General features: G+C 42.1%; 1 protein-coding gene across 10 annotated transcripts in view; it reads left to right on the forward strand.

Moving 5' to 3' along the window:
* The window catches only part of SLC36A1 (solute carrier family 36 member 1), a 296,571-nt gene that overhangs the window by 2,987 nt on the left and 266,819 nt on the right, over positions 1-26,765 (forward strand). For 9 of the 10 annotated variants that reach the window (XM_007188614.2, XM_057539733.1, XM_057539736.1 and 6 more), the window contains exons 2-7: positions 13,807-13,954; positions 19,940-20,030; positions 20,896-20,984; positions 21,458-21,553; positions 23,576-23,660; positions 24,241-24,459. In XM_007188614.2, the coding sequence (XP_007188676.1) occupies positions 13,812-13,954; positions 19,940-20,030; positions 20,896-20,984; positions 21,458-21,553; positions 23,576-23,660; positions 24,241-24,459 (723 nt within the window). In that variant the 5' untranslated portion in view covers positions 13,807-13,811. Of the gene's footprint in view, positions 1-13,806; positions 13,955-19,939; positions 20,031-20,895; positions 20,985-21,457; positions 21,554-23,016; positions 23,067-23,575; positions 23,661-24,240; positions 24,460-26,765 lie in introns of those variants that run through there. The other variant, XM_007188616.2, reaches the window with a different exon arrangement.

Genomic DNA, 26,765 nt, shown 5'->3' on the forward strand with positions numbered 1-26,765 from the left:
TTTTCTCTGGGTATATGCCCAGTAGTGGGATTGCTGGGTCATATGGTAATTCTATTTTTAGTTTTTTAAGGAACCTCCATATTGTTCTCCATAGTGGCTGTATCAATTTACATTCCCACCAACAGTGCAAGAGGGTTCCCTTTTCTCCACACCCTCTCCAGCATTTGTTGTTTGTAGATTTTCTGATGATGCCCATTCTAACAGGAGTGAGGTGATACCTCATTGTAGTTTTGATTTGCATTTCTCTAATAATTAGTGATGTTGAGCATCTTTTCATGTGCTTCGTGGCCGTCTGTATGTCTTCTTTGGAGAAATGTCTATTTAGGTCTTCTGCCCATTTTTGGATTGGGGTGTTTGTTTCTTTGATATTGAGCTGAATGAGCTGTTTATATATTTTGGAGATTAATCCTTTGTCCGTTGATTCATTTGCAAATATTTTCTCCCATTCTGAGGGTTGTCTTTTCGTCTTGTTTATGGTTTCCTTTGCTGTGCAAAAGCTTTGAAGTTTCATTAGGTCCCACTTGTTTATTTTTGTTTTTATTTCCATTACTCTAGGAGGTGGATCGAAAAAGATCTTGCTGTGATTTATGTCAAAGAGTGTTCTTCCTATGTTTTCCTCTAAGAGTTTTATAGTGTCCAGTCTTATATTTAGGTCTCTAATCCATTTTGAGTTTATTTTTGTGTATGGTGTTAGGGAGTATTCTAATTTCATTCTTTTACATGTAGCTGTCCAGTTTACCCAGCACCACTTATTGAAGAGACTGTCTTTTCTCCATTGTATATCTTTGCCTCCTTTGTCATAGATTAGTTGACCATAGGTGCGTGGGTTAATCTCTGGGCTTTCTATCTTGTTCCATTGATCTATGTTTCTGTTTTTGTGCCAGTACCATATTGTCTTGATTACTGTAGCTTTGTAGTATAGTCTGAAGTCAGGGAGTCTGATTCCTCCAGCTCCATTTTTTTGCCTCAAGACTGCTTTGGCTATTCGGGGTCTTTTGTGTCTCCATACAAATTTTAAGATGATTTGTTCTAGCTCCGTAAAAAATGCCATTGGTAATTTGATAGGGATTGCATTGAATCTGTAGATTGCTTTGGGTAGTATACTCATTTTCAAAATGTTGATTCTTCCAATCCAAGAACATGGTATATCTCTCCATCTGTTGGTATCATCTTTAATTTCTTTCATCAGTGTCTTATAGTTTTCTGCATACAGGTCTTTTGTCTCCTTAGGTAGGTTTATTCCTAGGTATTTTATTCTTTTTGTTGCAATGGTAAATGGGAGTGTTTCCATAATTTCTCTTTCAGATTTTTCATCATTAGTGTATAGGAATGCAAGAGATTTCTGTGCATTAATTTTGTAACCTGCAACTTTACCATATTCATTAATTAGCTCTAGCAGTTTTCTGGTGGCAGTTTTAGGATTCTCTATGTATAGTATCATGTCATCCGCAAACAGTGACAGTTTTACTTCTTCTTTTCCAATTTGTATTCCTTTTATTTCTTTTTCTTCTCTGATTGCCGTGGCTAGGACTTCCAGAACTATGTTGAATAATAGTGGTGAGAGTGGACATCCTTGTCTCGTTCCTGATCTTAGAGGAAATGCTTTCAGTTTTTCACCATTGAGAATGATGTTTGCTGTGGGTTTGTCATATATGGCCTTTATTATGTTGAGGTAGGTTCCCTCTATGCCCACTTTCTGGAGAGTTTTTATCATAAATGGGTGTTGAATTTTGTCAAAAGCTTTTTCTGCATCTATTGAGATGATCATATGGTTTTTATTCTTCAATTTGTTAATATGGTGTATCACATTGATTGATTTGCGTATATTGAAGAATCCTTGCATCCCTGGGATAAATCCCACTTGATCGTGGTGTATGATCCTTTTAATGTGTTGTTGGATTCTGTTTGCTAGTATTTTGTTGAGGATTTTTGCATCTATATTCATCAGTGATATTGGTCTGTAATTTTCTTTTTTTGTAGTGTCTTTGTCTGGTTTTGGTATCAGGGTGATGGTGGCCTCATAGAATGAGTTTGGGAGAGTTCCTTCCTCTGCAATTTTTTGGAAGAGTTTGAGAAGGATGGGTGTTAGCTCTTCTCTAAATGTTTGATAGAATTCACCTGTGAAGCCATCTGGTCCTGGACTTTTGTTTGTTGGAAGATTTTTAATCACAGTTTCAATTTCATTACTTGTGATTGGTCTGTTGATATTTTCTGTTTCTTCCTGATTCAGTCTTGGAAGGTTATACCTTTCTAAGAATTTGTCCATTTCTTCCAGGTTGTCCATTTTATTGGCATAGAGTTGCTTGTAGTAGTCTCTTAGGATGTTTTGTATTTCTGCGGTGTCTGTTGTAACTTCTCCTTTTTCATTTCTGATTTTATTGATTTGAGTCCTCTCCCTCTTTTTCTTGATGAGTCTGGCTAATGGCTTATCAATTTTGTTTATCTTCTCAAAGAACCAACTTTTAGTTTTATTGATCTTTGCTATTGTTTTCTTTGTTTCTATTTCATTTATTTCTGCTCTGATCTTTATGATTTCTTTCCTTCTGCTAACTTTGGGTTTTGTTTGTTCTTCTTTCTCTAGTTTCTTTAGGTGTAAAGTTAGATTGTTTACTTGAGATTTTTCTTGTTTCTTTAGGTAGGCTTGTATAGCTATAAACTTCCCTCTTAGAACCGCTTTTGCTGCATCCCATAGGTTTTGGGTCGTCGTGTTTTCATTGTCATTTGTCTCTAGGTATTTTTTTATTTCCTGTTTGATTTCTTCAATGATCTCTTGGTTATTTAGTAACGTATTGTTTAGCCTCCATGTGTTTGTCTTTTTTACGTTTTTTTCCCTGTAATTCATTTCTAATCTCATAGCGTTGTGGTCAGAAAAGATGCTTGATATGATTTCAATTTTCTTAAATTTACTGAGGCTTGATTTGTGACCCAAGATGTGATCTATCCTGGAGAATGTTCCGTGTGCACTTGAGAAGAACGTGTAATCTGCCGTTTTTGGATGGAATGTCCTATATATATCAATTAAATCTATCTGGTCTATTGTGTCATTTAAAGCTTCTGTTTCCTTATTTATTTTCATTTTGGATGATCTGTCCATTGGTGTAAGTGAGGTGTTAAAGTCCCCCACTATTATTGTGTTACTGTCGATTTCCTCTTTTATAGCTGTTAGCAGTTGCCTTATGTATTGAGGTGCTCCTATGTTGGGTGCATATATATTTATAATTGTTATATCTTCTTCTTGGATTGATCCCTGGATCATTATGTAGTGTCCTTCCTTGTCTCTTGTAACATTCTTTATTTTAAAGTCTATTTTATCTGATATGAGTATAGCTACTCCAGCTTTCTTTTGATTTCCATTTGCATGGAATATCTTTTTCCATCCCCTCACTTTCAGTCTGTATGTGTCCCTAGGTCTGAAGTGGGTCTCTTGTAGACAGCATATATATGGGTCTTGTTTTTGTATCCATTCAGCCAGTCTATGTCTTTTGGTTGGGGCATTTAATCCATTCACGTTTAAGGTAATTATCGATATGTATGTTCCTATGACCATTTTCTTAATTGTTTTGGGTTTGTTTTTGTAGGTCCTTTTCTTCTCTTGTGTTTCCCACTTAGAGAAGTTCCTTTAGCATTTGTTGTAGAGCTGGTTTGGTGGTGCTGAATTCTCTTAGCTTTTGCTTGTCTGTAAAGCTTTTGATTTCTCCATCAAATCTAAATGAGAGGGGCTTCCCTGGTGGCGCAGTGGTTGAGAATCTGCCTGCTAATGCAGGGGACACGGGTTCGAGCCCTGGTCTGGGAAGATCCCACATGCCACGGAGCAGCTGGGCCTGTGAGCCACAACTACTGAGCCTGCGCGTCTGGAGCCTGTGCCCCGCAACGGGAGGGGCCGCGATAGTGAGAGGCCCGCGCACCGCGATGAAGAGCGGTCCCTGCACCGCGATGAAGAGTGGCCCCCACTTGCCGTAACCAGAGAAAGCCCTCGCACGAACCGAAGACCCAACACAGCCAAAAATAAAGAAATAAATAAATAAAGTAGCTATAAAATTAAAAAAAAAAAAAAAAAAATCTAAATGAGATCCTTGCTGGGTAGAGTAATCTTGGTTGTAGGTTCTTCCCTTTCATCACTTTAAGTATTTCATGCCACTCCCTTCTGGCTTGCAGAGTTTCTGCTGAGAAATCAGCTGTTAACCTTATGGGGGTTCCCTTGTATGTTATTTGTCGTTTTTCCCTTGCTGCTTTCAATAATTTTTCTTTGTCTTTAATTTTTGCCACTTTGATTACTATGTGTCTCGGCGTGTTTCTCCTTGGGTTTATTCTGTATGGGACTCTCTGTGCTTCCTGGACTTGGGTGGCTATTTCCTTTCCCATGTTAGGGAAGTTTTCGATTATAATCTCTTCAAATATTTTCTCTGGTCCTTTCTCTCTCTCTTCTCCTTCTGGGACCCCTATAATGCGAATGTTGTTGCGTTTAATGTTGTCCCAGAGGTCTCTTAGGCTGTCTTCATTTCTTTTTATTCTTTTTTCTTTAGTCTGTTCCGCAGCAGTGAATTCCACCATTCTGTCTTCCAGGTCACTTATCCGTTCTTCTGCCTCAGTTATTCTGCTATTGATTCCTTCTAGTGTAGTTTTCATTTCAGTTATTGTATTGGTCATCTCTGTTTGTTTGTTCTTTAATTCTTCTAGGTCTTTGTTAATCATTTCTTGCATCTTCTCAATCTTTGCCTCCATTCTTATTCCGAGGTCCTGGATCATCTTCACTATCATTATTCTGAATTCTTTTTCTGGAAGGTTGCCTATCTCCACTTCATTTAGTTGTTTTTCTGGGGTTTTTTCTTGTTCCTTCATCTGGTACATAGCCCTCTGCCTTTTCATCTTCTCTGTCTTTCTGTAACTGTCTCTTTAAGTTCTTGATACCTCTTCCAGGGTCAGATGCTGAAGGGTCAGATGCTGACAAGTCATTGCTGTTAATGGTATATTCCTTCTTTCCATCCTGACCTGAAGTGAGATCCTAGAGCTGGGCTGAGTGAGTGGACTTTGGTTTCTACTTTTGCTGACTGGTCCTCATACTTTCTTCCAGAGGTGTGTGACTACCCACTGAGTCCAAGGCTAGCTTTCTCGACTTTGGTTTCTACTTTTGCTGACTGGTCCTCACACTTTCTTCCAGAGGTGTGCGACTACCCACTGAGTCCTAGGCTAGCTTTCTCGACTTTGGTTTCTACTTTTGCTGACAGGTCCTCATACTTTCTTCCAGAGGTGTGTACTACCCACTGAGTCCTAGGCTAGCTTTCTCTTTTTCCCATAGAGGAAGCTCACATTGTCTTAACCCAGATCTTGGCGGAATCTTGTACCTCCTTCCTTTGGCCAGGCCTTACTGGGTCTGAGCACACAAAGCTAATCTCTATTTAATGAGTGTGGGGTCCAGTGGATAGGATATTCTGCATATGCCAAAAGAGAAACCTCCTGATGCTGTATTTGGTGCTGTCTCTTCTTTTTCCTCCCATACATTTCTCTTGGAATCCTTGACACCCAGGGCCAGTTCTCAATGACCCTCTCTAGTAGGAAAGACTCCTCTGTGCTTCCCTTTTCCAGGAAGTTCAGGAATCTGTCTACATGGGTTACTGGGATGCTCTTGGCACATAGATCACTGTTTCCAAGATGGAGACCTGGCTCAGCTCTCCAGAGTGATGGAATGGAGGAAGTCCTGCAGCGCTTTATTTGTGTAGTGACTCCCTGACTTGAACTTCTGACTTCTGTCCTTGAACTTCTCTCTAGTAATAACACGGTTGCTGCCATTAATGAAGGTCCATTATGTACCAGGCAACATAATTAACATCTTTTGCGTCTACCTTCATAACAATATTGTGATGTAAGCATTCTTAATGACATTTTTCAGATGAGGAAATTGAGACAAAGGGAGTTCAGGGTCACACAACTAGGCTCTGAACTCATGCACTTTTTATTATTCAGGATTCCCCCTGTAGACCTAATCCTGCCCCAGTTTTGTTCCCAGGGAGATTTTAGGGAGAGTAGATGGTCTGTTAGAAAGCACACTGGACTAGGAATCTGGTATGCTGGATTCTAATCCCAAACTGTTAACCAGCTGGGGCCTTGCTTTTCTCACCTATAAATGGGAAACTGGAGCTTGGTCACCTGTCAGTCATGCCTGGTCCTAACATTTAGAGATTTTTATAATTGTGGGTAAAAAGTGAGTGTGTTTGCTCTTTCAGCTGCTTCCGTGCAGAGCCTGCTGATATCAGCAGCTGTTTTGCGGCTGTCCTTGCACCAGACCCTCTCAGGCAGGAGTCTCAAGTTAGGGAATGTACTTTTTTGGTAGATCAGATGGCGTCCTATCTGATGTCCTCTAAAATAAATCATGCGGATGTCAGAAATTTTCACTTCCCTCTCTGTAGACCACATATAGGAACACAGTCTGTGTCCTTGTTCATGTTTTTGGAATTCCAGCAACAGAGAAGAGAACGTATATCTAGAGAATTCGCTGTTTCTCTGGGTTCCAGAGAATGTAATTGTTTCAGAATAATAGGTAGCACTTTTAGTTTGCGTATATCACCAATCCATGAACTTTGGTAGGAGGCGAGGCCTGCGGTATACCTATCATAAGATCATATATATGTGTTGTTTTTCATAGTGCTTTATATAAATCTGCCTGTAATCGGGATCATCTAAGAAGCTTGTTAAAATTAAAATGCTCAGGCTGAATCAGATTGGGCCCAGAAATCTGTTCTGTTTTTTTTTTAGCAGTTTTATTGAGATATAATTCACATAGCATACTATTCAACCATTTAAAGTGTACAATAGCTTTTCCACTGAACTCACAAAGTTGTGCAACCGTCAACACAATCAATTTTAGAACATTTCATCACCCAAAAGAAACTCTGAACCCTTTAGCTGTCACCCCCTAATCCCTCCCAACTCCCTACCGCAAACTCCAGGCAACTACTAATCTACTTTTTGTCTATAGGTTTCCCTATTCTGGACTTTCATATGAATGAAATCATACACTATATGATCCTCTGTGACTGACTTCTTCCCCTTAGAATAATGTCTTCAAGGTTCATTCGTGCTGTAGCATCTATCAGTATTTCATTTCTTTTTATTGCTGAATAATATTCCATTGTATGAATATTCCACATTTCATTTATCCATTTATCAGGGGTTTTTCCCCCCATTTTTTGGCTACTAGGAATAAAGCTGCTATGAACATTTGTGTGTATGTTTTGCTATGGACATACATTTTCATTTTGGTATGTACCTAGGAGTGGAATCATTGCTGGATCTTATGGTAACTATGTTTAGCCTTTTGAGGAACTGCCAGACTGTTTTCCAAAGTGATTGCACCATTTTACATTCCCACCAGCAGTGTAAGAGGGAACCCTCTACAATTTGTGTACATCCTTGCTGATACTTATTATTATCTGTCTTTGAGTCTAGCCATCCTGGTGGGTGTGAAGTGGTATCTCATTGTGATATTTGTTTCTCATTTACCTGATGCTGATGGCTAAGGATATTGAGTATTTTTGCAGATGATTATTGGCTTTTTTCACATCTTCAGTGAAATATTATTCAGATCCTTTGCCCATTTTTTAATTGGGTTTTCATTTTATTATTGAAGTGTAATATATTTGCAGAAAATTTTTCCCATTTTGTGGGTTGTTTTTCACTTTCTTGGTGGTATCCTTTGAGGCATATACATTTTAAATTTTGATTAGGTCTAGTTTACCTATTTTTTCTTGTGCTTCTGCTGTTGTATATAAGAAACTGCTTAATCCATGGTCACAAAAGTTTATACCTATATTTTCTTTTTTTAAATTAATTAATTAATTAATTAATTTTTTTGTCTGTGTTGGGTCTTCGTTTCTATGCGAGGGCTTTCTCTAGTTGTGGCAAGTGGGGGCCACTCTTCATCGCGGTGCGCGGGCTTTTCACTGTCACGGCCTCTCTTGTTGCGGGGCACAGGCTCCAGACGCGCAGGCTCAGTAGTTGTGGCTCACGGGCCTAGTTGCTCCGCGGCATGTGGGATCTTCCCAGACCAGGACTCGAACCTGTGTCCCCTGCATTGGCAGGCAGATTCTCAACCACTGCGCCACCAGGGAAGCCCTATACCTATGTTTTCTAATAAGAGTTTTTATAGTTTTAGCCCCTACATGTAGGTCTTTGACCTATTTTGAGTTAATTTTTATATATGGTGTGAAGTAGAGTTACAACTTCATTCTTTTGCACGTGGATATCCAGTTGTCCCAGTGTCAATTGTTGAAAAGACTATTTTTTCCTCCATTGAATTGTCTTGGCACCCTTGTCAAAAATCAATTGACCGTAGGTATGAGAGTTTATTTCTGGACTCTAAATTCTATTCTGTTGATCTGTCTGTCTGTCCTTATGCCAATACTGTATTGTCTTGGTGTCACTGTAGCTTTGTGTAGCAGTTGGGAAGTCCTCCAACTTTGTTCTTTTTCTCCAAAATTGTTTTGGCTAATTTGAGCCTCTTGAATTTCCATATGAATTTTAGAATTGGCTTGTTAATTTCTGCAAAAAGGCAGCTGGGATTTTGATAGGGATTCAATTGAATCTGTAGATCAATTTAGGGAATATTGCCATCTTAACAGTATTAAGTCTTCTAATTCATGAATATTGGGATGTTTTTCATTTATTTAGGTCTTCTTTAATTTCTTTCAACAATGTTTTAGAGTTTTCATGTACAAGTCTTACACCTACTTGGCTAAATTTCTTCCTAAATATTTGATTCTTTTTGATGCTCTTGTAAATAGAACTGTTTTCTCAATTTTGTTTTCAAATTGTTCATTGAAAGTACAAAGAAATACAACTGATTTTTGTATATTGATCTTATATCCTGCAACTTTGCTGAACTTATTAGTTCTAATGGTTTTTAGAGGATAATTTTTTATGTGTTTACAAGTCACCCTTAAAAGTATTGTTTAAATTTTAGTAATGAAGCTAACACTTTAGTACTGCCTCTCCCTCCCTCCTCTCTTTTCCTCTCCCCGACCTTCCCGTGTGCCCTGAAAGAGACCTACAAACTCGTACAGATGGATTCTCCTTCCCTTATTGGAATTCATCTTGTTTATTTTACTGAATTTGGAATAGAATTTAATCACTAAGTCTTAAATAGCTATCTTGAGAACATTTTAGTATTTTCAAAAGTAAGTTCAAAAATGAGTTTAGTATTTTCAAAAGTATGAGTCTGACAGGTGGGGGAAAGATGCTCTTACAGTTTTTATTATCAGTGGTCTTTGTTGGAAATTAAAGAAATGTAAAATAAAATAAATACAAGGAGCCACCCATTCATCAGAAATAGCAAAAATAAAAATGATAAAATCCAGGAATTCCCTGGCAGTCCAGTGGTTAAGACTCAGTGCTTTCACTGCTGGGGCCCAGGTGCAATCCGTGGTCGGGGAACTAAGATCCCACAGCCTGCGTGCACAGTGTGGCCAAAAAAAAAAAAAAAAGATAAAATCCAAAGTTGGCAGGGTTATGCAAAGATAGGCATGTCCATATATTGCTAGTGACACTGTACGTTAGTTCAGTCATTTGTATGGTGATAACCATCTAGTTCTACTCCAAGGATATGACTTGAAAACTAAAAACTATTTGTAGGAATTTTTTTAGCTATGATGTAAGATAGTCCAAAAAAAAAAAAAAAAAGCTCAAAAGCCAACAGTTGGGAGCTAGTGAATCAAATTATTTTATTAATATAATGACGGACCATTATATTACAACTAAAGATCATCAGTGTGTGTACTGTGTAGATTCAAGGAAGAGTAGATATAAAATAAGTGGAAAAAAACCTTAAAATAATGAGAATATTGATTAATTAAAAATAGTTTATATGAGGAAAAAGAAGAAAGTTTATCAAGGTTATACAAATAGTTGATATTTCAATGCAATTTTGGTTGAATGTACACTTGAAAAAAACAATATATACATACATATATCTGCCAGTAAACATGCAGATTTTTCTTATGTAGTACACTTTTTTTTTGGCTGTGCCACGTGGCATGTGGGATCTCAGTTTCTTGATCAGGGATCGAACCCGCACCCCCTACGCTGAAAGTGCGGAGTCTTAACCACTGGACTGCCAGGGAAGTCCCTTAGTACACTCTTTTGAGTCTAAATATCTTATGGAGATTTTTACTTTGTGTTGATGGGCCACACATACTGTATAAACTCTGTTCATTGTCCTCAAGAACCTGATGGAAGAGCTGGTCTTGAACTCTTAAATATTACATCCATCATTTGGACAGTTAACAGGGTCTAATAAAATCTCCCACAGGGCAGGAAATGGCAATTATAGCACTAGACGGTAGAAACCAGGTTTCATCACAGAGAGCCCAGGGCAAGGTGGCCATGGAGGCTTGCACTCAGTGGGGACAGCTAGAGAGAAGAGGAGGAGGCCTTGGTTGCCAGAAAGAGCCCTAGAAGGCACTCCAGGGAGTGACCGCACCCACCCTCTACAGTGCTTCAATTCCTGCTTAGCAGCTCTGAGAGGGGGCTTCTGCTTGGATCTTTCCAGGGATAAGGAACTATCTCCTAGAGCGATCCATTTGGACAACTCCCTTTTTTAAAAAAATAAATTTATTTATTCATTTTTGGCTGCATGGGTCTTTGTTGCTGCGCACGGGCTTTTCTCTAGTTGCTGTGAGCGGGGGCTACTCTTCGTTGTGGTACGCGGGCTTCTCATTGTGGTGGCTTCTCTTGTTGCAGAGCATGGGCTCTAGGCGCACGGGCTTCAGTAGTTGTGGCATGCGGGCTCAGTAGTTGTGGCTTGTGGGCTCTAGAGCGCAGGCTCAGTAGTTGTGGTGCACGGGCTTCGTTGATCTGCGGCATGTGGGATCTTCCTGGACCAGGGCTCGAACCCACGTCTCCTGCACTGGCAGGTGGATTCTTAACCACTGTGACACCAGGGAAGCCCTGGACAACTCCTTTTGATAGTTGTCTTCCTTATGTCTAGCCAAGGACCTGCCTCCCTTTACTTTCCACCTACTGATCCTGTTTCTGAGTAATCTTTGAGGCTCCACAGAACAAATCTGATCCCTAGGACAGATTTTAAAGACAGTTTTTTTACCTCCCGAGTTGCCAGTTCTCCAGGTTGAAACTTCTCAGGGCTTCCAACCGTTCTTCATTTAGCTGGTTTTCTTCCCCCTCATGACCTTGGTGCTGACCCCTGGCTATACCGCAGTTTATCATTATCCCCTTTATAGTGTGCTGCCTGGAACAGAATACAAGGTATGGCAGAAAAGAACAGTCTGTCATCTCCCTGGGGTTATCTCTTGTTGTAGTGCAACCAAGAATTGCATTAGTTGAATTGGTGTCTATTATGATATCATTGATTTCTGCTGAGCTTATCAACAACTAAAACCCATAAGTAGCATTTTTTTTTTCCTTTTTCAACATGCACACAGTTGCCAAGCCACATCTTCCACATCCTGCAGTTGTTCATTGGACTTTTGATCTATAGATTTCAGCTTCTTTCTGAGCAGTTTTCTTAGTGATAATCTGCTGTGGGTCACAACATAAAGAGCCCTCTTTACAGTGTTTGGAATAGATTGAGCGTCTGTACCAAGTAAGCAAGAGTGGTTTTTGGTTGATGAGGAGGGATTGGGGAACTTGTCAGTGCCTGTTTTCTGTCCCTCTCCCTCAGTAATATGCAGGGTTCACCTGGAAGGCTGTGTTCCTCAGACGCTTTTGGTATATTGGAAGAGACTAGAAATTAGCTGCTGTTTGCATAAAGAATTGCATTAATTGATTCCTGGAATATTAGAGCAATAGTTTAGTACACCAGACACCCCACCCCCGCCTTTTTGAGCGTGTGGAACTAAGACCCGAGACAAATAAGGAGAATTGCTCCAGGCTACTGAGCAAACTGGTGTTAGAGGCAGCTTTAGCACCCAGGCCTTCTGACATTCACAGAAATTAATTTAATTGCTTTTGCCTGAATAGCAGCTTTCAACTGTTCATATTGAGATACTAAATAGATTTTTTGTTTCCTGGCCCTCTTATGAATTTCATTGCCCCAGAGCTTAGATGACTTCCTTGAATTCCCCGACCATGTGAGTAAATGATGCAGACTTAGATATCTAGCAGAGTTGGCTCAGGTGGTGAAGTGAGGCAGGGACTTCCTGAGTCTCTGGGACTTCCAAGCCCTTCACTGGCTTTCTGTCAAGCACTTTCCTCGCGAGATTACGTGGGGTCCTTCCTCCATTATAGTTGGTGGGAGAAAATGAGATCACCCTTGGATCACTCAGGTGCTAGGCGGGGTCAGTTTCCAAAGAGTCCTTTGGGACTGGACCTCTGGGAGCACTTGACACAGAGCTGTCTACTCTCTGGCAGCTGGTGATGGATGTTGGGCGGGACGGCGTGTTGTGTTGGCCATCAGAGGTCCTGTCTCTTCACCAGGCATCTGAGGTAGCACATCAGACTCAGGATGGGCATCCGGCCACGTGCTGGGGGAGAGCCCCTTCTAGGCAGCTGGTTGTGCCAGTCTGCCAAGTGTCAGAAGGATATTTATTCGTAATTTTTAATGTTCATGGACCTTTTCTTCCTTACTTGATTGCGGATTCTTGGAGGAAGTTGACTCCCTTTCATTAGGATACTCCATCACTGCAACTGGCAGTGTATTCATTAGGTGTTTCCAGATTTAGGCAGGGCGTCAGGATGTATGTTTACGGCTTGGTGCTACCTGGCTGTAGCAGAGCAGGTCCCTTCATCTTTTGGGGGAACGATTCTTCATATGTGAAATGAGTAGTTTGGAGTGACCTCCGAAGGCTCTTTTAGCAACCGTCTCTAGGATTCTGGGAGCCTACACAGCTCTCAAAATGTATCCTTATAGTGTATCTTAGCGAAGTCCTTGTATTTCTCTTTTCTGGTGTATAATTATTTAAAAACTCCACTCATGGGACACCACCCTCACCATCCTTCCTCAGCAGACAATAGGAAGGGTTTCTTCTTTCACCAGCTTTTGAAAAATTGGCAAAAGGGAGAAGGGTTGTGACGGGGAGATGTTGCCACAAGGGCCAGTGGTGAGCCCCTCTCATGCTCCTGGTCTTCCTCTGCGCTGCTTTCAGCTGCCATTTCAAAGTATGCAGGCTGGTTGCAAGAAAGGAGTCCTAGGATGAGGGAATGAGCATCACTGATGACGTCCAAAGAGTATAGGACATACCAGAAGTCATGGCAGAGAGAAAGAGAAGGTCATCTGTGGCTCTGGGACCTGGTGGCGAGTTTGAGCAGAATTAGATGATCTAGAAGGGATTTCTGGAATGCAGAAGGCTCTTTCTGGACCAAATGCAGAGGAAAAATAGAATACAGCTAGGAATATTTAGGTTCCCATCCTCTGAGAGCTTGCTCTTGGGGAAGATGGATGTAGATACAATGTCAGTATTGTTCAGGGTCCAAGAAATTAGCTCAAAGGAAGGGGTCGTTAATCCCAGCCTAAGGAACGGGAAAGGCTGCCTAGAAGTGCCTGTCTGCATCTTCCCCCATCCCTCCCAAGCCGTGCCTCACCTTTGCTCTGTCCAGGTGTGCTGGCAAATTTAGAAACTTGTGAGTGTGGCATCGACTAGATAGGTTGCGAGGGAGAAGCCAAGAGAGCTCAGCCCGCCCATGTGTACTTTGTACCTTTTTCATTTCTCTTGGTATCAGGCAACCTCATTGTACTTAATCCATAGTGCAGCTGTCACTGAACTACTGTGGCAATGGCTGCTTCTGCCCCAGAGCCGATCCCAGGCTTGGAGCTAAAGACCCCAGCCACTGGTGGTCTTAGCTCTGCCCCTGTCCCCCCAGTTACCATGTCCACGCAGAGACTTCGGAACGAGGACTACCGTGACTACAGCTCCACCGACGTGAGCCCGGAGGAGAGTCCGTCCGAAGGCCTGAACAACTTCTCTTCCTCGGGATCCTACCAGCGGTTCGGGGAAAGCAACGGCACAACGTAAGTAGCTGTTCTGTCTACCCTCCTGGGTGGGATTCGTATTCCTAAATTCTGTATTAGTAACGTAATCTCCATTAGAGTTATTTTTGCTCCCCTATTTTATCAATTCCCTACTTTACAGATGAAAGTAAGAGGTAAAGAGATTGAGTGAGTAATGGTGCTGAGATCTGTGGTCCTTGTCTGCCACTCTCTAGTCTATTTCTTATTCTTTGTTCATTTCACCTGTGTGGTCCCAGAAGGCTGGTGCCGAGTAAGAGCCTGAACATCAGAAAAACTTCTAGAGAGAACATTCTCTTAATTTAGAACCATGAGTCGTCTGTGCTAGAACCTTAAATGCCTCCAAGTCCAATTGGAAGCCTCCTTTGCAAAGTCTCCCCCAGAATTCTGTCCCCATCGCCAATCAACTGGGACATTTGGCGGAAGAAGTAGGAAGAGGGAGGAATAAATTCTCCTGCCCTTAAAAGATTCAAGGGGTTGTTAAAGGTGATCTGCTTTGCATGCCCTTGGGAGGGCTTAAATCTTCCCCTGGAAACTGAATTCCAAGTCTCATCTGGGTGAGTTTGGCCCTCTATGGGCCTCAGTTTTTCCAAATGTAAGATAAAAGTGGACCCCCACCGTGAAGCTATACTGACTAACCCTTCAAATGAAAAGATTCAGAGGAGGGTTTTCTACTCCATTGAGTTGTCTGGCTCAGTTCTGAAAGTCAGCAGAGCCCCGACATTTTCTCTGGACCCCAGCATTCCATCTTTTGCAGCCCTTCTGTTTATTCCTCAGGCTCTGACATCACCCGCTCTGTGTTCCCTTGTGTGGGTTGGGTGTGACTTACTGAGGGATCCGTTATGTCCTTGACTCACACTATCCCACTGTGACTGCCCAAGGAGACCATGGAAGCTTCTCTTGGAGTTCATTACTGGTGAAGCTCTGCCTGGCTGCAGTCTCTCCCAGTGCAGGGCATTTTCCCTAGTGAACTCAGAACTAGAGGAGATGGTCGGCCCACATTATAAGCCCCTCTCCACCTCTAGCTGGTTTTCTGCTCATAAAGATTCAGTCTCCATAACTTCTTTCTCCTGTGGCATGCTATTGTAGATTCCCCCATTTGCTTGCAGTGTTAGCTGATGGAAAAGATTGCTTAGACCACAACTGGCAGCAGTGAGGACTGTCTTTCCTCTTTTTTCCCTAACCTTACATACCTAATTGGCTTCCCCCAGGTGGAAGGAGTGTCAGATGCAGCCAATGACATTTGATAGCTTCCCTTCAGAAGTCACTCTTGTTACTGTGAAATACTTCTTCCAAGCTTCTCTTTCTCTAGTTTCCTTTCCAGTTTTTGCTCCTTGTTCTTAGGCGTCAGCTTGTCTATGCAGTGCTTGCCGTATGGGGTCTAGATTTTCATTTTTATTTTTTTCTTTTCTTTTTTTTGTCATTATGTTTTTTGGCCGCGAGGCTTGCGGGATCTTAGTTCCCCAGCTAGGGATTGAATCCAGGCTCTGGCAGTGAAAGCGCGGAGTCCTAACCACTGGACCGCCAGGGAATTCCCTAGATTTTCATTTTTAAAGGGACTTCCCTGAAGTTCAAAACCAACCAGCCAGTAACATCAGGGTGGTAGCTCATAGGTTTTTTTTTTGTTTGTTTGTTTTTAAAAATTTTTAATTAATTAATTAATTTATTTATTTTTATGGCTGTGTTGGGTCTTTGTTTCTGTGCGAGGGCTTTCTCCAGTTGCTGCAAGTGGGGGCCATTCTTCATCGCGGTGCGCGGGCCTCTCACTATCGCAGCCTCTCTTGTTGTGGCGCACAGGCTCCAGACGTGCAGGCTCAGTAGTTGTGCCTCACGGGCCTAGTTGCCCCACGGCATGTGGGATCTTCGCAGACCAGGGCTCGAACCCGTGTCCCCTGCATTGGCAGGCAGATTCTCAACCACTGTGCCACCAGGGAAGCCCAGCTCACAGGTTTTGTATATATTGAAGATAATGCGTGGTTGTCAGCTATTCTGAATATCTCTCTTTTTTGTTCACATTGGATTATAACTACTGGTCAACTGCAAATTATCTCCCCTTGTTTGCTGGAAATTGACCAATTGGAAGATACTTCCCTTGTCCTTGCTTTGGGACATTTTCCAGGGTGTACTTTTTCTGAGAGCCCATCCTGCCCTGACATTGTAATACAAGGTAGGTGACCAGGAAAGCCCATCTGTAAGTGATGGCAGGTACCACAATCCCATCATAAGTGGTACAGGGAAAAGTACTCCCTTGGGACTTGGAGGGTGGGTTGAGTACTTTCCTGGGGCCTGGATCCACACAAGCCTGGCATGTTATGTGTAGAAACATGCCAGGTATGATTAAGTATAAGCTGATTTGGGACCTAGTTAGCTCAATAGGTGAGAAGTGTTAGGGACAAGTTTCTGAGCTGGGTTCCTGTTTACTGGGACTTGCCCCACCACGTTATCTAGTTTGCCCAGGAACAAAGTATATGGAAAAAGTGCATGGAACAAAGTACAAGAAGCAAAGTATATGCACTTTGTTACATGTACAAAGAACATGTACACACCAGGCTCTTCTAAGTGTTTAGGGCTCAGTAAAAATCCCTCATCAGGAGTGCAAGTAGGAACCCCAGATGCTTCCATGATGATGTGTTTGGTGAGGGTATTTCCTAACACATGAATGTTATCAAGCTGTCGACTACTTTGATGACAGCCTCATTTTTTACTCTTCTGGGCAAAGTTTTCTTGTTGCCCTATTGAGCTACATTATACTGCTCTTGATCAGGCTTTGTTACTTTTTCTCCAGGCTGGCAGGCTGAGAAACCAGTTGACTGAAACTGGTCTTCTGTAGGTTATCTGGGGCAGCCACTTGCAAAGTATGGTCTTCAGACCCTTTAGGGCTCCCAAGACCATTTTAAGAAGTCCACGCAGTCAAAACTGTTTTCATAATAATACTAAGATGTGATTTGTTTTTTCACCGTGTTGACATTTACACTCATAGTTCAGAAGAAATGATGGGTAAAATTGCTGGCGCCTTAGTGTAAATCAAGACGGTGGCACCAAATTATGCTTGTCATCGTATTTTTCACTGTCACACATATACATATACATATACAAAAAATAAGCCGGTTTCACTTAAGCGCGTCCTTGATGAAGCAGTCAAATTACTAATTTTGTTAAATCTTGACCCTTCAGTACAGGTCTTTTAATATTCTGTGTGACAAAATGGAAAGTACACATGCAATACTTCTACTGAACAACTAACAAACTATAGGTCATTCAGACCTGAGTACTTGGCAGGCATTTTCTTGAAAATGAAAGTAATGAGACCGTCACCTCAAGAAAAACAATCAGTAGTATTTGTTGCCCACAGTGAAATTTGAGCTTTCGAGCAAAATCAGAAAAAAAAACAACTCATATCCAGCACTGTGACCTTGACAGCTTCCCTCTACTCAAAGACTTTTCTGATGAGATTAGGGATGATATTAACGAATGTGATTTTTCTGATATCGTATAATGAAATGTGCCAGCATTTGGAAGATCCACATAGCTCAGGGAATCAGTATCTTCCCAGATGACCAAAGGGTGATGTTAGAAAATTGTGCGTGGGTAAAAGATCCATCCAAGGAGCAAGATCACCGGTGGGTTTTCATGTAATAGAGGATGAAAAGGTCAGATTCCACATTACAGCTAACTTCTAAGAAACTACATGTGTCAAGTTTTGGTGTAGTATCAAAGAAAAATTATCACAATTGTCAGAAGAGGCTATTAAGATACATTCTAACTACATGTCTGTGTGAGGACAGATTTTCTTCAGGTACTTCCACCAAAACAACATATCACAACAGCTTGAATGCAGAAGTAGATAGTCCAGCTGTCAAACAAGACGTTAAAGAGATTTGCAAAGAAGTAAAATAGTGTCCTTCTTCTCACATGATACTTTTTGGAAAATAGAGTTACTTTTTGTTAAAAATTGGTTATTTATATTAACATGTAATAGGTTTATTGTTATTTTAAATTAATAAATGTTTTAAAATTTCTTGGTTTAATTTATAATGTAATATACGTCAGCAGACATAATCCATATAAGCAAAAACTGTTTGGGATCCTCAATAATTTATAAGTGTATAAAGGGGACCTAAGACCAAACAAGTATAAGAACAGATTTGGAGCGTCAAGAGACGACAGAGATTTGTGAGGCTTATTTCTCCCTCCCACCCCCCGCAGTTAAAACTCTGCAGTCCATGGAGTTGATTTTGTGATAGCTCGTATGGTTTTGGGTAATCCCAGCTCATGGCCATTGATTAAAAAGCATGATTTTGGTCAATTGCCTGGAATCCTGCTGTTTCAGAGCTGAAGTATGCTGTTCTGGTCCAGTCGCCTCACTCTACAGATGAGAGAACAGGCCCAGAGAAGGGAAGGGAATTGCCATATGGAGTTAATGGCAGAGCCAGGGCTGGAGGGACCTGATCTCCCATGAAACCCAGCTCAGAGGCGTTTTGGGGAGGCCTCTGGTAGGCAGGTGGTTTTGGTACAGTGCTTATCTTTGACCTTAAGTGGATTAAACATTTGCCAAGATAGAAATTTGCTTAGTCCATCATCCTGCACTTAATCTCCTGGTCACTGGCCACTGATAATGAACGAGTCACCCCTGGACCCTTACAGTCCTTTAGTTTAATCCAGGAGAGCGCTTGCCTCGTCTCATTCAGACTTGAAGCAGTTTTCTTGATCTTGCCTGAGAAGCTTGGGAGACAGTAGGAAGGTCAAGAGATTTTCTTCCTGGAGGTAGACGGAGAAAGGTTACCGAAAGTAAAATTCCTTTCCAGAGAGTGTAGATGGGTCTTATTTATTACGGTCTTCACAAGTTAACACATGACTTGCTTTCAGTTTCTACTGAATTGCAGATTTGAAGAAATATGTGGAAGCATCATTTAGGAGGTATTTAGGTTATTTGCGCAGAAGAATTTCCAGACAGTGCCAGGGGCCAAATCCTGATTAAGTCTGTGGTACCATGTTTGATCTTTTCCGTATCCTGCTGGAGTAACAGAGGATGGAAAATGCTAAAGATGAGGCCACTGACGTCAGTCCTTTGAGGAGCTCCCATTCTGTATGGAATGCCCATCCTCACCCAACCTGAGCGGCCACAGAGCTGACACGCTCCTTTGTGTTGGTGCTCACGCCTGTGTCTGGGTGCGTGTTCCCAGGCTCTTCTGCCCTGTTGGCACACACACAGAGCCCTGCATAGGTCCCTGCTGGGCTCAGCCCAGGTCTCTGCACGCTACAAACCCTCGCCTCCCTGCCCCTCCCTGGGTACTGTTCCTGGGCTTTTCCTAGGACAGGGATCTTTCTACCTTGGGTGGTTGTTAATGTGTCTGCCTTATCTCCTTGGAGACTTTTATTAGTTTCCAGAGACTGAGGTCCGTATCTGGTTCATGCTGATTTCCACCATTGCATTAACACAATGTTTTACACATTATAGATGGTATTTGTTGAGTGAAAAAATAATGAGGACACTTGAGAAACTTTACAGTTGCAGCTTCAGGCGGACAGTCTGTACAACAGATGAGGGAAAACTGTGTCCTCAAGGCAGAAGGATAAACTAGGTGACTGTGTGAAGAGGGCTTCTCCAGTCTTAGGCATTTGACTTTTTTTTTTTTAATAAAAAGTACATCACGACTGCAGACCCCCACTGTCCCTCTGATCTAATCTCCAAGAGAGGTGGACTTTTCAGATGCCTCAGGGAACAGAGTTTATAGCCCAGTGACTAAGAGAGTGGGCTCAGGGGCTAGACAGCCTGGGTTTGAATCTAGGCTCACACTCAAGGTACATGGCCTTGAGCAAGTTGCTCCCTCATGCATAAGGTGAAGTTAATACCTATCTCATAGGGTTGTTCTGGAAATTGAATGAGATAACTCATGAAGGCACTTAGCACAGTGCTAAGTGCTTGCTCAGTAAATGCTAGCTCTCATTATTGTTAACATGCCCTTGTCTGCCTTCTTCCCACTTCAGATGGTTCCAGACCCTGATCCACCTATTAAAAAGCAACATTGGCACAGGACTCCTGGGGCTGCCTCTGGCCGTGAGAAATGCAGGCACCTTGGTAAGGGTCTGCGTCGGTGCAAGGAAGTGTTGTGACAAATTTTAAGAGACAGTGGTTTTTTTTTTTTTAATTTACTTCATGGAAAACATTTTAAAATGGGAAGCTTTTCTTTTTCAAATTCAGTTGAGAAAAAGCAAAGTTCAGGTGTTCATTCATCTAAAGATATTTATTGAGGATCTTCTGTGTGCCAGGCACTATACTAGACTCTTAGAATATTATCAGTGAATAAAAACAGACAACGATTCCTTCCCTCATGGAGCTTACTTTGAGGCGAGGAGGAGGTACTTGAAAAGTTTCTGGCAGTTTCTATCAATAATATTAACTAATGAGTTAGTAACAGAAGTCTGTCCATTTTCTACACAGTCCTTCCATGCCCTGCCGTTAGATGGCCAACTCTGAGAATCTTATTTTTGTCTTTCATGATCCTCCCCTTATAGGCTGCCTGTCCAAAGCCATTCTGGTTTCTTTTAAAGTCGGAGAAGCTCAGAGACGGGGATTGTCCTCAGCTAAGGACGGTCTTGTGGCATTGCTCTAGAGAGAACTCTCCCCCTTCCACCACCCCTTAGCCTGTCTCTTCTTCCCAGACAGTCCCAGGAGCCTTCTATTCTGCCTATTGGCAACAGTCTTGGAATAGCCTTATCTTGTGTCATTCTCCTCCGGGAGATTAATTCTCTAGAAGGCCTGCTGAGGTTCAGATGGTGCCCGTCCTACTCAGCTCATCTCTGTGAGCACATTTGTCTCTCAAAAGCTCTGCTGGAAGTTCTGTCATTGGAAGGTTCCCTAGTAAAGTTTTGATCATTTGCAAATCCAGTTCTAATTCTGTCTGCTTGTCTCTCCCCCTCTTACCCACAACGCCTGTCCGCAGATGGGTCCCCTCAGCCTGCTGGTGATAGGCCTCGTGGCTGTGCACTGCATGGGTATCCTGGTGAAGTGCGCTCACCACTTCTGCCACAGGTGAGAGCCCTCCGGGCCACCTCTCGAGTGACAGATTGTCCTTTGGGGTTCCGTTGCCAGCACTGAAAGTGAGCACTTAACAGAGATCACTCTGGACTCTTTGTGCTGCTTGAAGGTGGCTGCTAGTCATCACAGCACTGCCTTTCCCTGGCGATTTCTGTGTTCTTTCTTAGCTTGTTGTCATCTGTTGCACTTACTTATATCCAGTGGACAGAGACCACATTCTGGTTTTACGTGCTTTGTAATATTTACCCCATTGAAAAGGTTTACCAGATGGTTGTTAATTATAAGGAAGGTAACCATCCCATTGACGTAAGACTTCTGCTCCTTGAAAGCATCAGACCCAGGACTCAGTGGTATGTCTCGGGTGGCTGATGGGGAACCGGCCCAGGTCTCCGTGAGCTATGTTTGTTCTGTCATTGTCGTTGTCTGACCCCTGCACTCTGCCCTTCCTCTCCCTCCCCTCCTCCCAGACTGAACAAGCCCTTTGTGGACTATGGGGATACGGTGATGTACGGCCTGGAAGCCAGCCCCATCTCCTGGCTCCGGAACAACGCCCGCTGGGGAAGGTAATGGGTTTCCTTTTTCTTTGCTGCTGTGGCCTCCCGGTGTGGAGGCCTTCAGATAGGGAGGTGAGGTGTGGGAGACAGTGCAGCTAGTGGGAAGAGCATTGCTTGGGTCTGTGGACTTGAGTTCTAGCTCAGCTCTGCCAGTGGTCATTTGTGTGACCCTGGGCTGTGTGACCCCTCCCTTCCCTGGGCCTCAGTTTCCTCATTGGTAAAACTTGGGGCCTGGCCTGAAAGATATTTAAGGGCTCTCCCAGCTTTGACAGCCTGTGACCAGTGATTATATTTCATCCCCTCGTTTGGTCAACAGATATATTTAAGCACACTCTTACAGGGAGGGGGGTTTCCCTGAGGGATATTATGTAGTCCTGGCCCTCCAATAGACAGAGAAAGATGCATGGGAATCTTGAGAACAAGAGATCAGGAAGAAATAGGATATACCAGTAGAGAGAGTCATGAGCTAGAAATACACCCCAGGAGCCCTGAGAGGGAGGAGCCCTAAAGACGCTCTTGTCCGCCGTGCCAGATGAGAAGCGCACATGATAGGAGCTTTCAGGGCAGGGCACTGGGCAGGAGAAGGAAGGCTTCAAGGAGGAGGTGAGGTGAGCCAGAACAAATGGGTTTGTTAGGGAAAGAGACGTTTCAGGAGCTGGGTTGGGAGGTGTTTGGAAGTTTCTCCTATGGTAACTTTTCAGATGCCTGGAGAGAAATATTCTACTGTTTGTTTCCTATTTGAGGAAACGGTGCATATAGATGTAGAAAATTGATAACATCGAGGGCTGAATCCTTTTTTTAAAAAAAATTGAATCACATTAAAGTTATGTTCTCCAGAAAAACTCCTTGTTGTGGTCATAGGGAGACTTTTACCTTCACACATAGTCAGCTTCTTCCTGTGATGCAGGATTATGTAATTCTTTCAGCAAAGTCGTTTTCTGTGGCTGGGAGAAGCCAGATTGCCAAGTGACCACTGTTGGTTGGTTGGTTGTTAGTTGATTCTTTCTTCTCTCTTCTTCTCTCCTCTTCCTTTCTTCATCTCTGTTTTTTCCTCTCTCCTCCTCCTCTCTTTCCCTCTAGCCCCATATCTTCCCCCTCCTTCCTTACTCCCTCCCTCCCTTCCTTCCTTTAATAAAATTAATGTGTGCTTGTGGTTAAAAAAAAATTTTTTTTTTGGAACAAGATAGGAGAACATAAAGTGAAGAGTAAAAGTATATCCTGGTCACAGCTGCATGGGTTTTCTTTTGGAATTTTCTGAATATATACAAACATACACACATTTTTAACATTTTTTACACTAATTACCATACTATGCATACTGACTGGAAACTTGTTTTGTTTTTTTCCCTTAAAGGTCTTAGACATTTCTCTATCAGCACACGTAGATTTAAGATATTCTTTTTACCTGCTGTATTCTGTTTCATCTCATAATGGCCTATAATTTAATCATTTTCCTTTTGATGACCCCTTAGGTTGTTACCAGCTGTTGTTGTAACAGTGCTTCAACCAGCAGCCTGTTTCGGTACATCTATTTCTGTGTCCTTATGTGAGAGTCAGTTGGTTCTTAGATCCGAGTTATAGAAAGAGATCCGTGAAGGGGTCCACTTCTTGGGCTTTTATGCTGAGGGTTCCCTGTAGCTTTAGGATAAACAGTGTGAGAGGGGATAGGTGGGCCATGGGAAGGAGGGTAGCCAAGGGGCTGGGTAGTGGTCCTGGTGTATGTGCTCCGCCCCGGCCAGTACAGTCTCAGGACTATCTCGAGTCTGCCTGACCACGTGCAGCATTCCTGACACGAAGCCAGGAAGGGGACCTCGGGAACCACACACATAGCACCTCCTTCACCTTCCTCCAAGGCTCTAGACCAGTGGCACGTGGCACATTTTCTCCTCTTTCTTGGGCACACTCATCCTTGTCACCTGATGGGAAGGGTCTGTGATGACTTGGGAATAAGTGCTGTTCAAACACCTGTCTCTCTGGCAGTCCTGCTTGCTATCATTACGATCTTTGTCTTCCTTCCTTCCCCACCTGCAGGCACACTGTGGACTTCTTCCTAATCGTCACGCAGCTGGGATTCTGCTGTGTCTATTTTGTCTTTCTGGCTGACAACTTCAAACAGGTAGGCCCTGGTAAAAAGAGAGACTGGCAAGAGATGGGTGGACTTTCTGTTTAGGATCTCTTCCAAGCCAGTTTTGTTCAACACAAGAATTGAGATCTTGACACTTTACGTAGAACAGTGTCAGTGTCGTTTGATTTTATCTAAAGACCCAGGGCGTGGGACTTCCCCCGTGGTCCAGTGGTTAAGACTGAGCACTTCCACTGCAGGGGGCACAGGCTCGATCCCTGCTCAGGGAACTAAGATCCTGCATGCTGTGTGGCGTGACAAAAAATAAATAAATAAATAAATAAATAAATGAAAATTAAAAGAAAAAAAAAAAACTTTATAGAGACCCAGGGTGTCGAGAAACCTCAAGATATCTTGCTGTCCTGTCTTTAGGTAAGATGTGATCAAACCCAGCTCAGACATTCAGGTGGCTAACAATTATGAAGATCTCCAAAGACAGTTCACCGACCACCAACTTTCTATGTGGCCTTCTTCACACACTGAGCCTTTAGCCAAGAACCCCTTCTGGTGGGAGGGCCACTGGCCTTTGTCATTTGAGAGGGTTTCTCTGCTGCTTTTCTTCCCCTCATTCTAGGTGATAGAAGCAGCCAATGGGACCACCACCAACTGCCACAACAACGAGACGGTGATCCTGACGCCCACCATGGACTCGAGACTCTACATGCTCGCCTTCCTGCCCTTCCTGGTGCTTCTGGTGTTCGTCAGAAACCTCCGAGCCCTGTCCATCTTCTCCCTGTTGGCCAACATCACCATGGTGGTCAGCCTAGTTATGATCTACCAGTTCATTGTTCAGGTATGACCCCAGGCTCCCCGCTCCACCTCTTAAATAATCAGAGAAACAAAGAAAGTGAGTAAGTAGAACATAAATAGGGGTTTGTTACTTATGAGCAGTGTACTTAGGTTAGGGCTTCTCAGCGTGGGCACTGTTGACGTTTGGGCCGGATAACCCTTTGTTGTGGGGCCCTTCTGTGCATCGTGGGATGTTTAGCAGCATCCTGGTCTCTACCCACTAGGTGCCAGTAGCAACCGCTCCCCAAGCTACAACAACCAAAAGTGTCTCCAGACGTCGCCAAATGTCCCCAGGGGGGCAAAATCACCCCCACTGAGATCACTGGTTTAGACTTTTTCCCAGTTAGAGAATTAAGACATGATCATTGTATAGATTGGAAAAGAGAGAAAAATATTAAGATGATTCTTATATTAACTCATAACATTTATATTCTTATATTAAATAATATAAGAATCATCTTATTATATAATATATTGTAATAAGGAATATTATATTATTATTTTACCACTCCAGTTTTATATTTATTCAAATAGTAAATAATTCCTTACCACTCCAGTTTTATATTTATTTGTCAGAATGGTAAATCCGGTGATTATTCCACCTCACGTAGCCCATGTGGGCAGGTCTGTGGGGAGGTACAGGAGAAGACATCTGTATATAGATGGGTAGAAGATCAGGCTGAGGAAAATGTGCCCTTAAACACTGGTTGATTATAGACATTTGCCAAGACTTGAGAAAAGGAAAAAAATGAAAGCATGTGAATAAAAGAATAACTTTAAAAAAAGGTATGTAAATTTAATTCCCCAAATAACTCATCAATACATACTTATTAAAATACAGACAACACAAGTACCTTTTGAACACTCCGTCTCCACCCTGAGTCTCCTCCACTCTGGGACCCTCTGTGTGTTTCTAGGTTCTGTGAATGCATTTACACACTGTATTCCTATGTAGAGAAATATATAAAGCAAAAATTGGTGGGGGTTTTTTAACATAATTTAAAAAATTATTATACGTAGTGTTCATCTGCCTTGCTTTTTCTCTTTGACAGTGTCTCAGAAAGACATCCATGCTGATATACCTGGTTTTATCTCATTCTTTTTAATTGCTAAATAGTATCTCAGAGAATAGACGTGCTGTAGTTTCGTAGCCTGTCAAGTCATGTATCATCTGTAGTGTCATTTAGTATTATGACAGTGAATATTCGTATGCCTTCCTTTTTGTGGACATGTATAAATACTTCTCCAAGATAAACATCTAGAGGTGCTAGAGACACAATTGCTAGACAGTGTGCACTATACAATTTTTTATATTGCCAAGTTGCTTTTTCCAAAAGCTATTTACCAATTTCACGTTGACTCCCTTCCACAGTTTGTAAGCAACCCCTTCTAGCCACACTGTATCAATCTTTTAAATTTGGCTCAGTCTGACAGGTGAACTTTGCCTCATTTTCACAGCCTGCTTAACAGTGACCCGGTTACCCCCTGATGAGGTTTCTAGGAAAACAGTGAGTCATGAAATACAAGGACTTCCTGTACTGAGGAAATGACATAATGCATTTAGACTAACAGTGTCGTCAGTGAGCATTCACTGGTATTTCCTTCTCCCAGTAAGTCAGGTGGATGGCAGATATTGACTCTTCTCCTGCAGAACGATTTTCTTTTTTTCTGAATACAAATTTTTTATTCTGGGTGCTTTTTACCATTTCTAACATCATAAATAGCAAAAAACAAACAAACAAACAAAAACATATTGCAAAAACAATACAAAAAGATTTAAAATATATAATTTACATATAATAATCATGTAAGTATATGTCTTCATTACATATATTTTATTCATAATTTTGTTTATAGCTTTATTTTAGTATCTTTTATGGTTCTGGTAATATAAGTGATATCCTTTATAAAAAGCCTTGCAATATTCTTACTAGCAGTCAAGGTGCAAGAATACCAAATCAAACTAGCCAAGGATCTAAGCAGAACTGTTTTCTAATGCAGAAAATAGACAGCTGTCCATGTCCCATTTTTTTATGGGACTGGAAAGAGGACCTGTGAACACATGAATGACCATTTCCAGAGAGTTTCTTTCCCTATCTGGCCAATTAAGTTAAAACAAGCAAGGGTAAATAAATGTATGATTTAACTTTGTAATTAGAGATCTCAGTCAGTGCCTAGGACACACTGCAGTGAACGTTAAAGACAAAAACGGGTGATGCCAGCTCACGTAGACACCGCATTTAATTTCAAACCACTGCAGGTTGTTGGACTGTGGTCGTTGCTGTGATCGGAGGGCTGGGATGGGAATAT

The sequence above is a fragment of the Balaenoptera acutorostrata genome, chromosome 2 (assembly GCF_949987535.1).
Source record: "Balaenoptera acutorostrata chromosome 2, mBalAcu1.1, whole genome shotgun sequence".
Classification (NCBI taxonomy): domain Eukaryota; kingdom Metazoa; phylum Chordata; class Mammalia; order Artiodactyla; family Balaenopteridae; genus Balaenoptera; species Balaenoptera acutorostrata.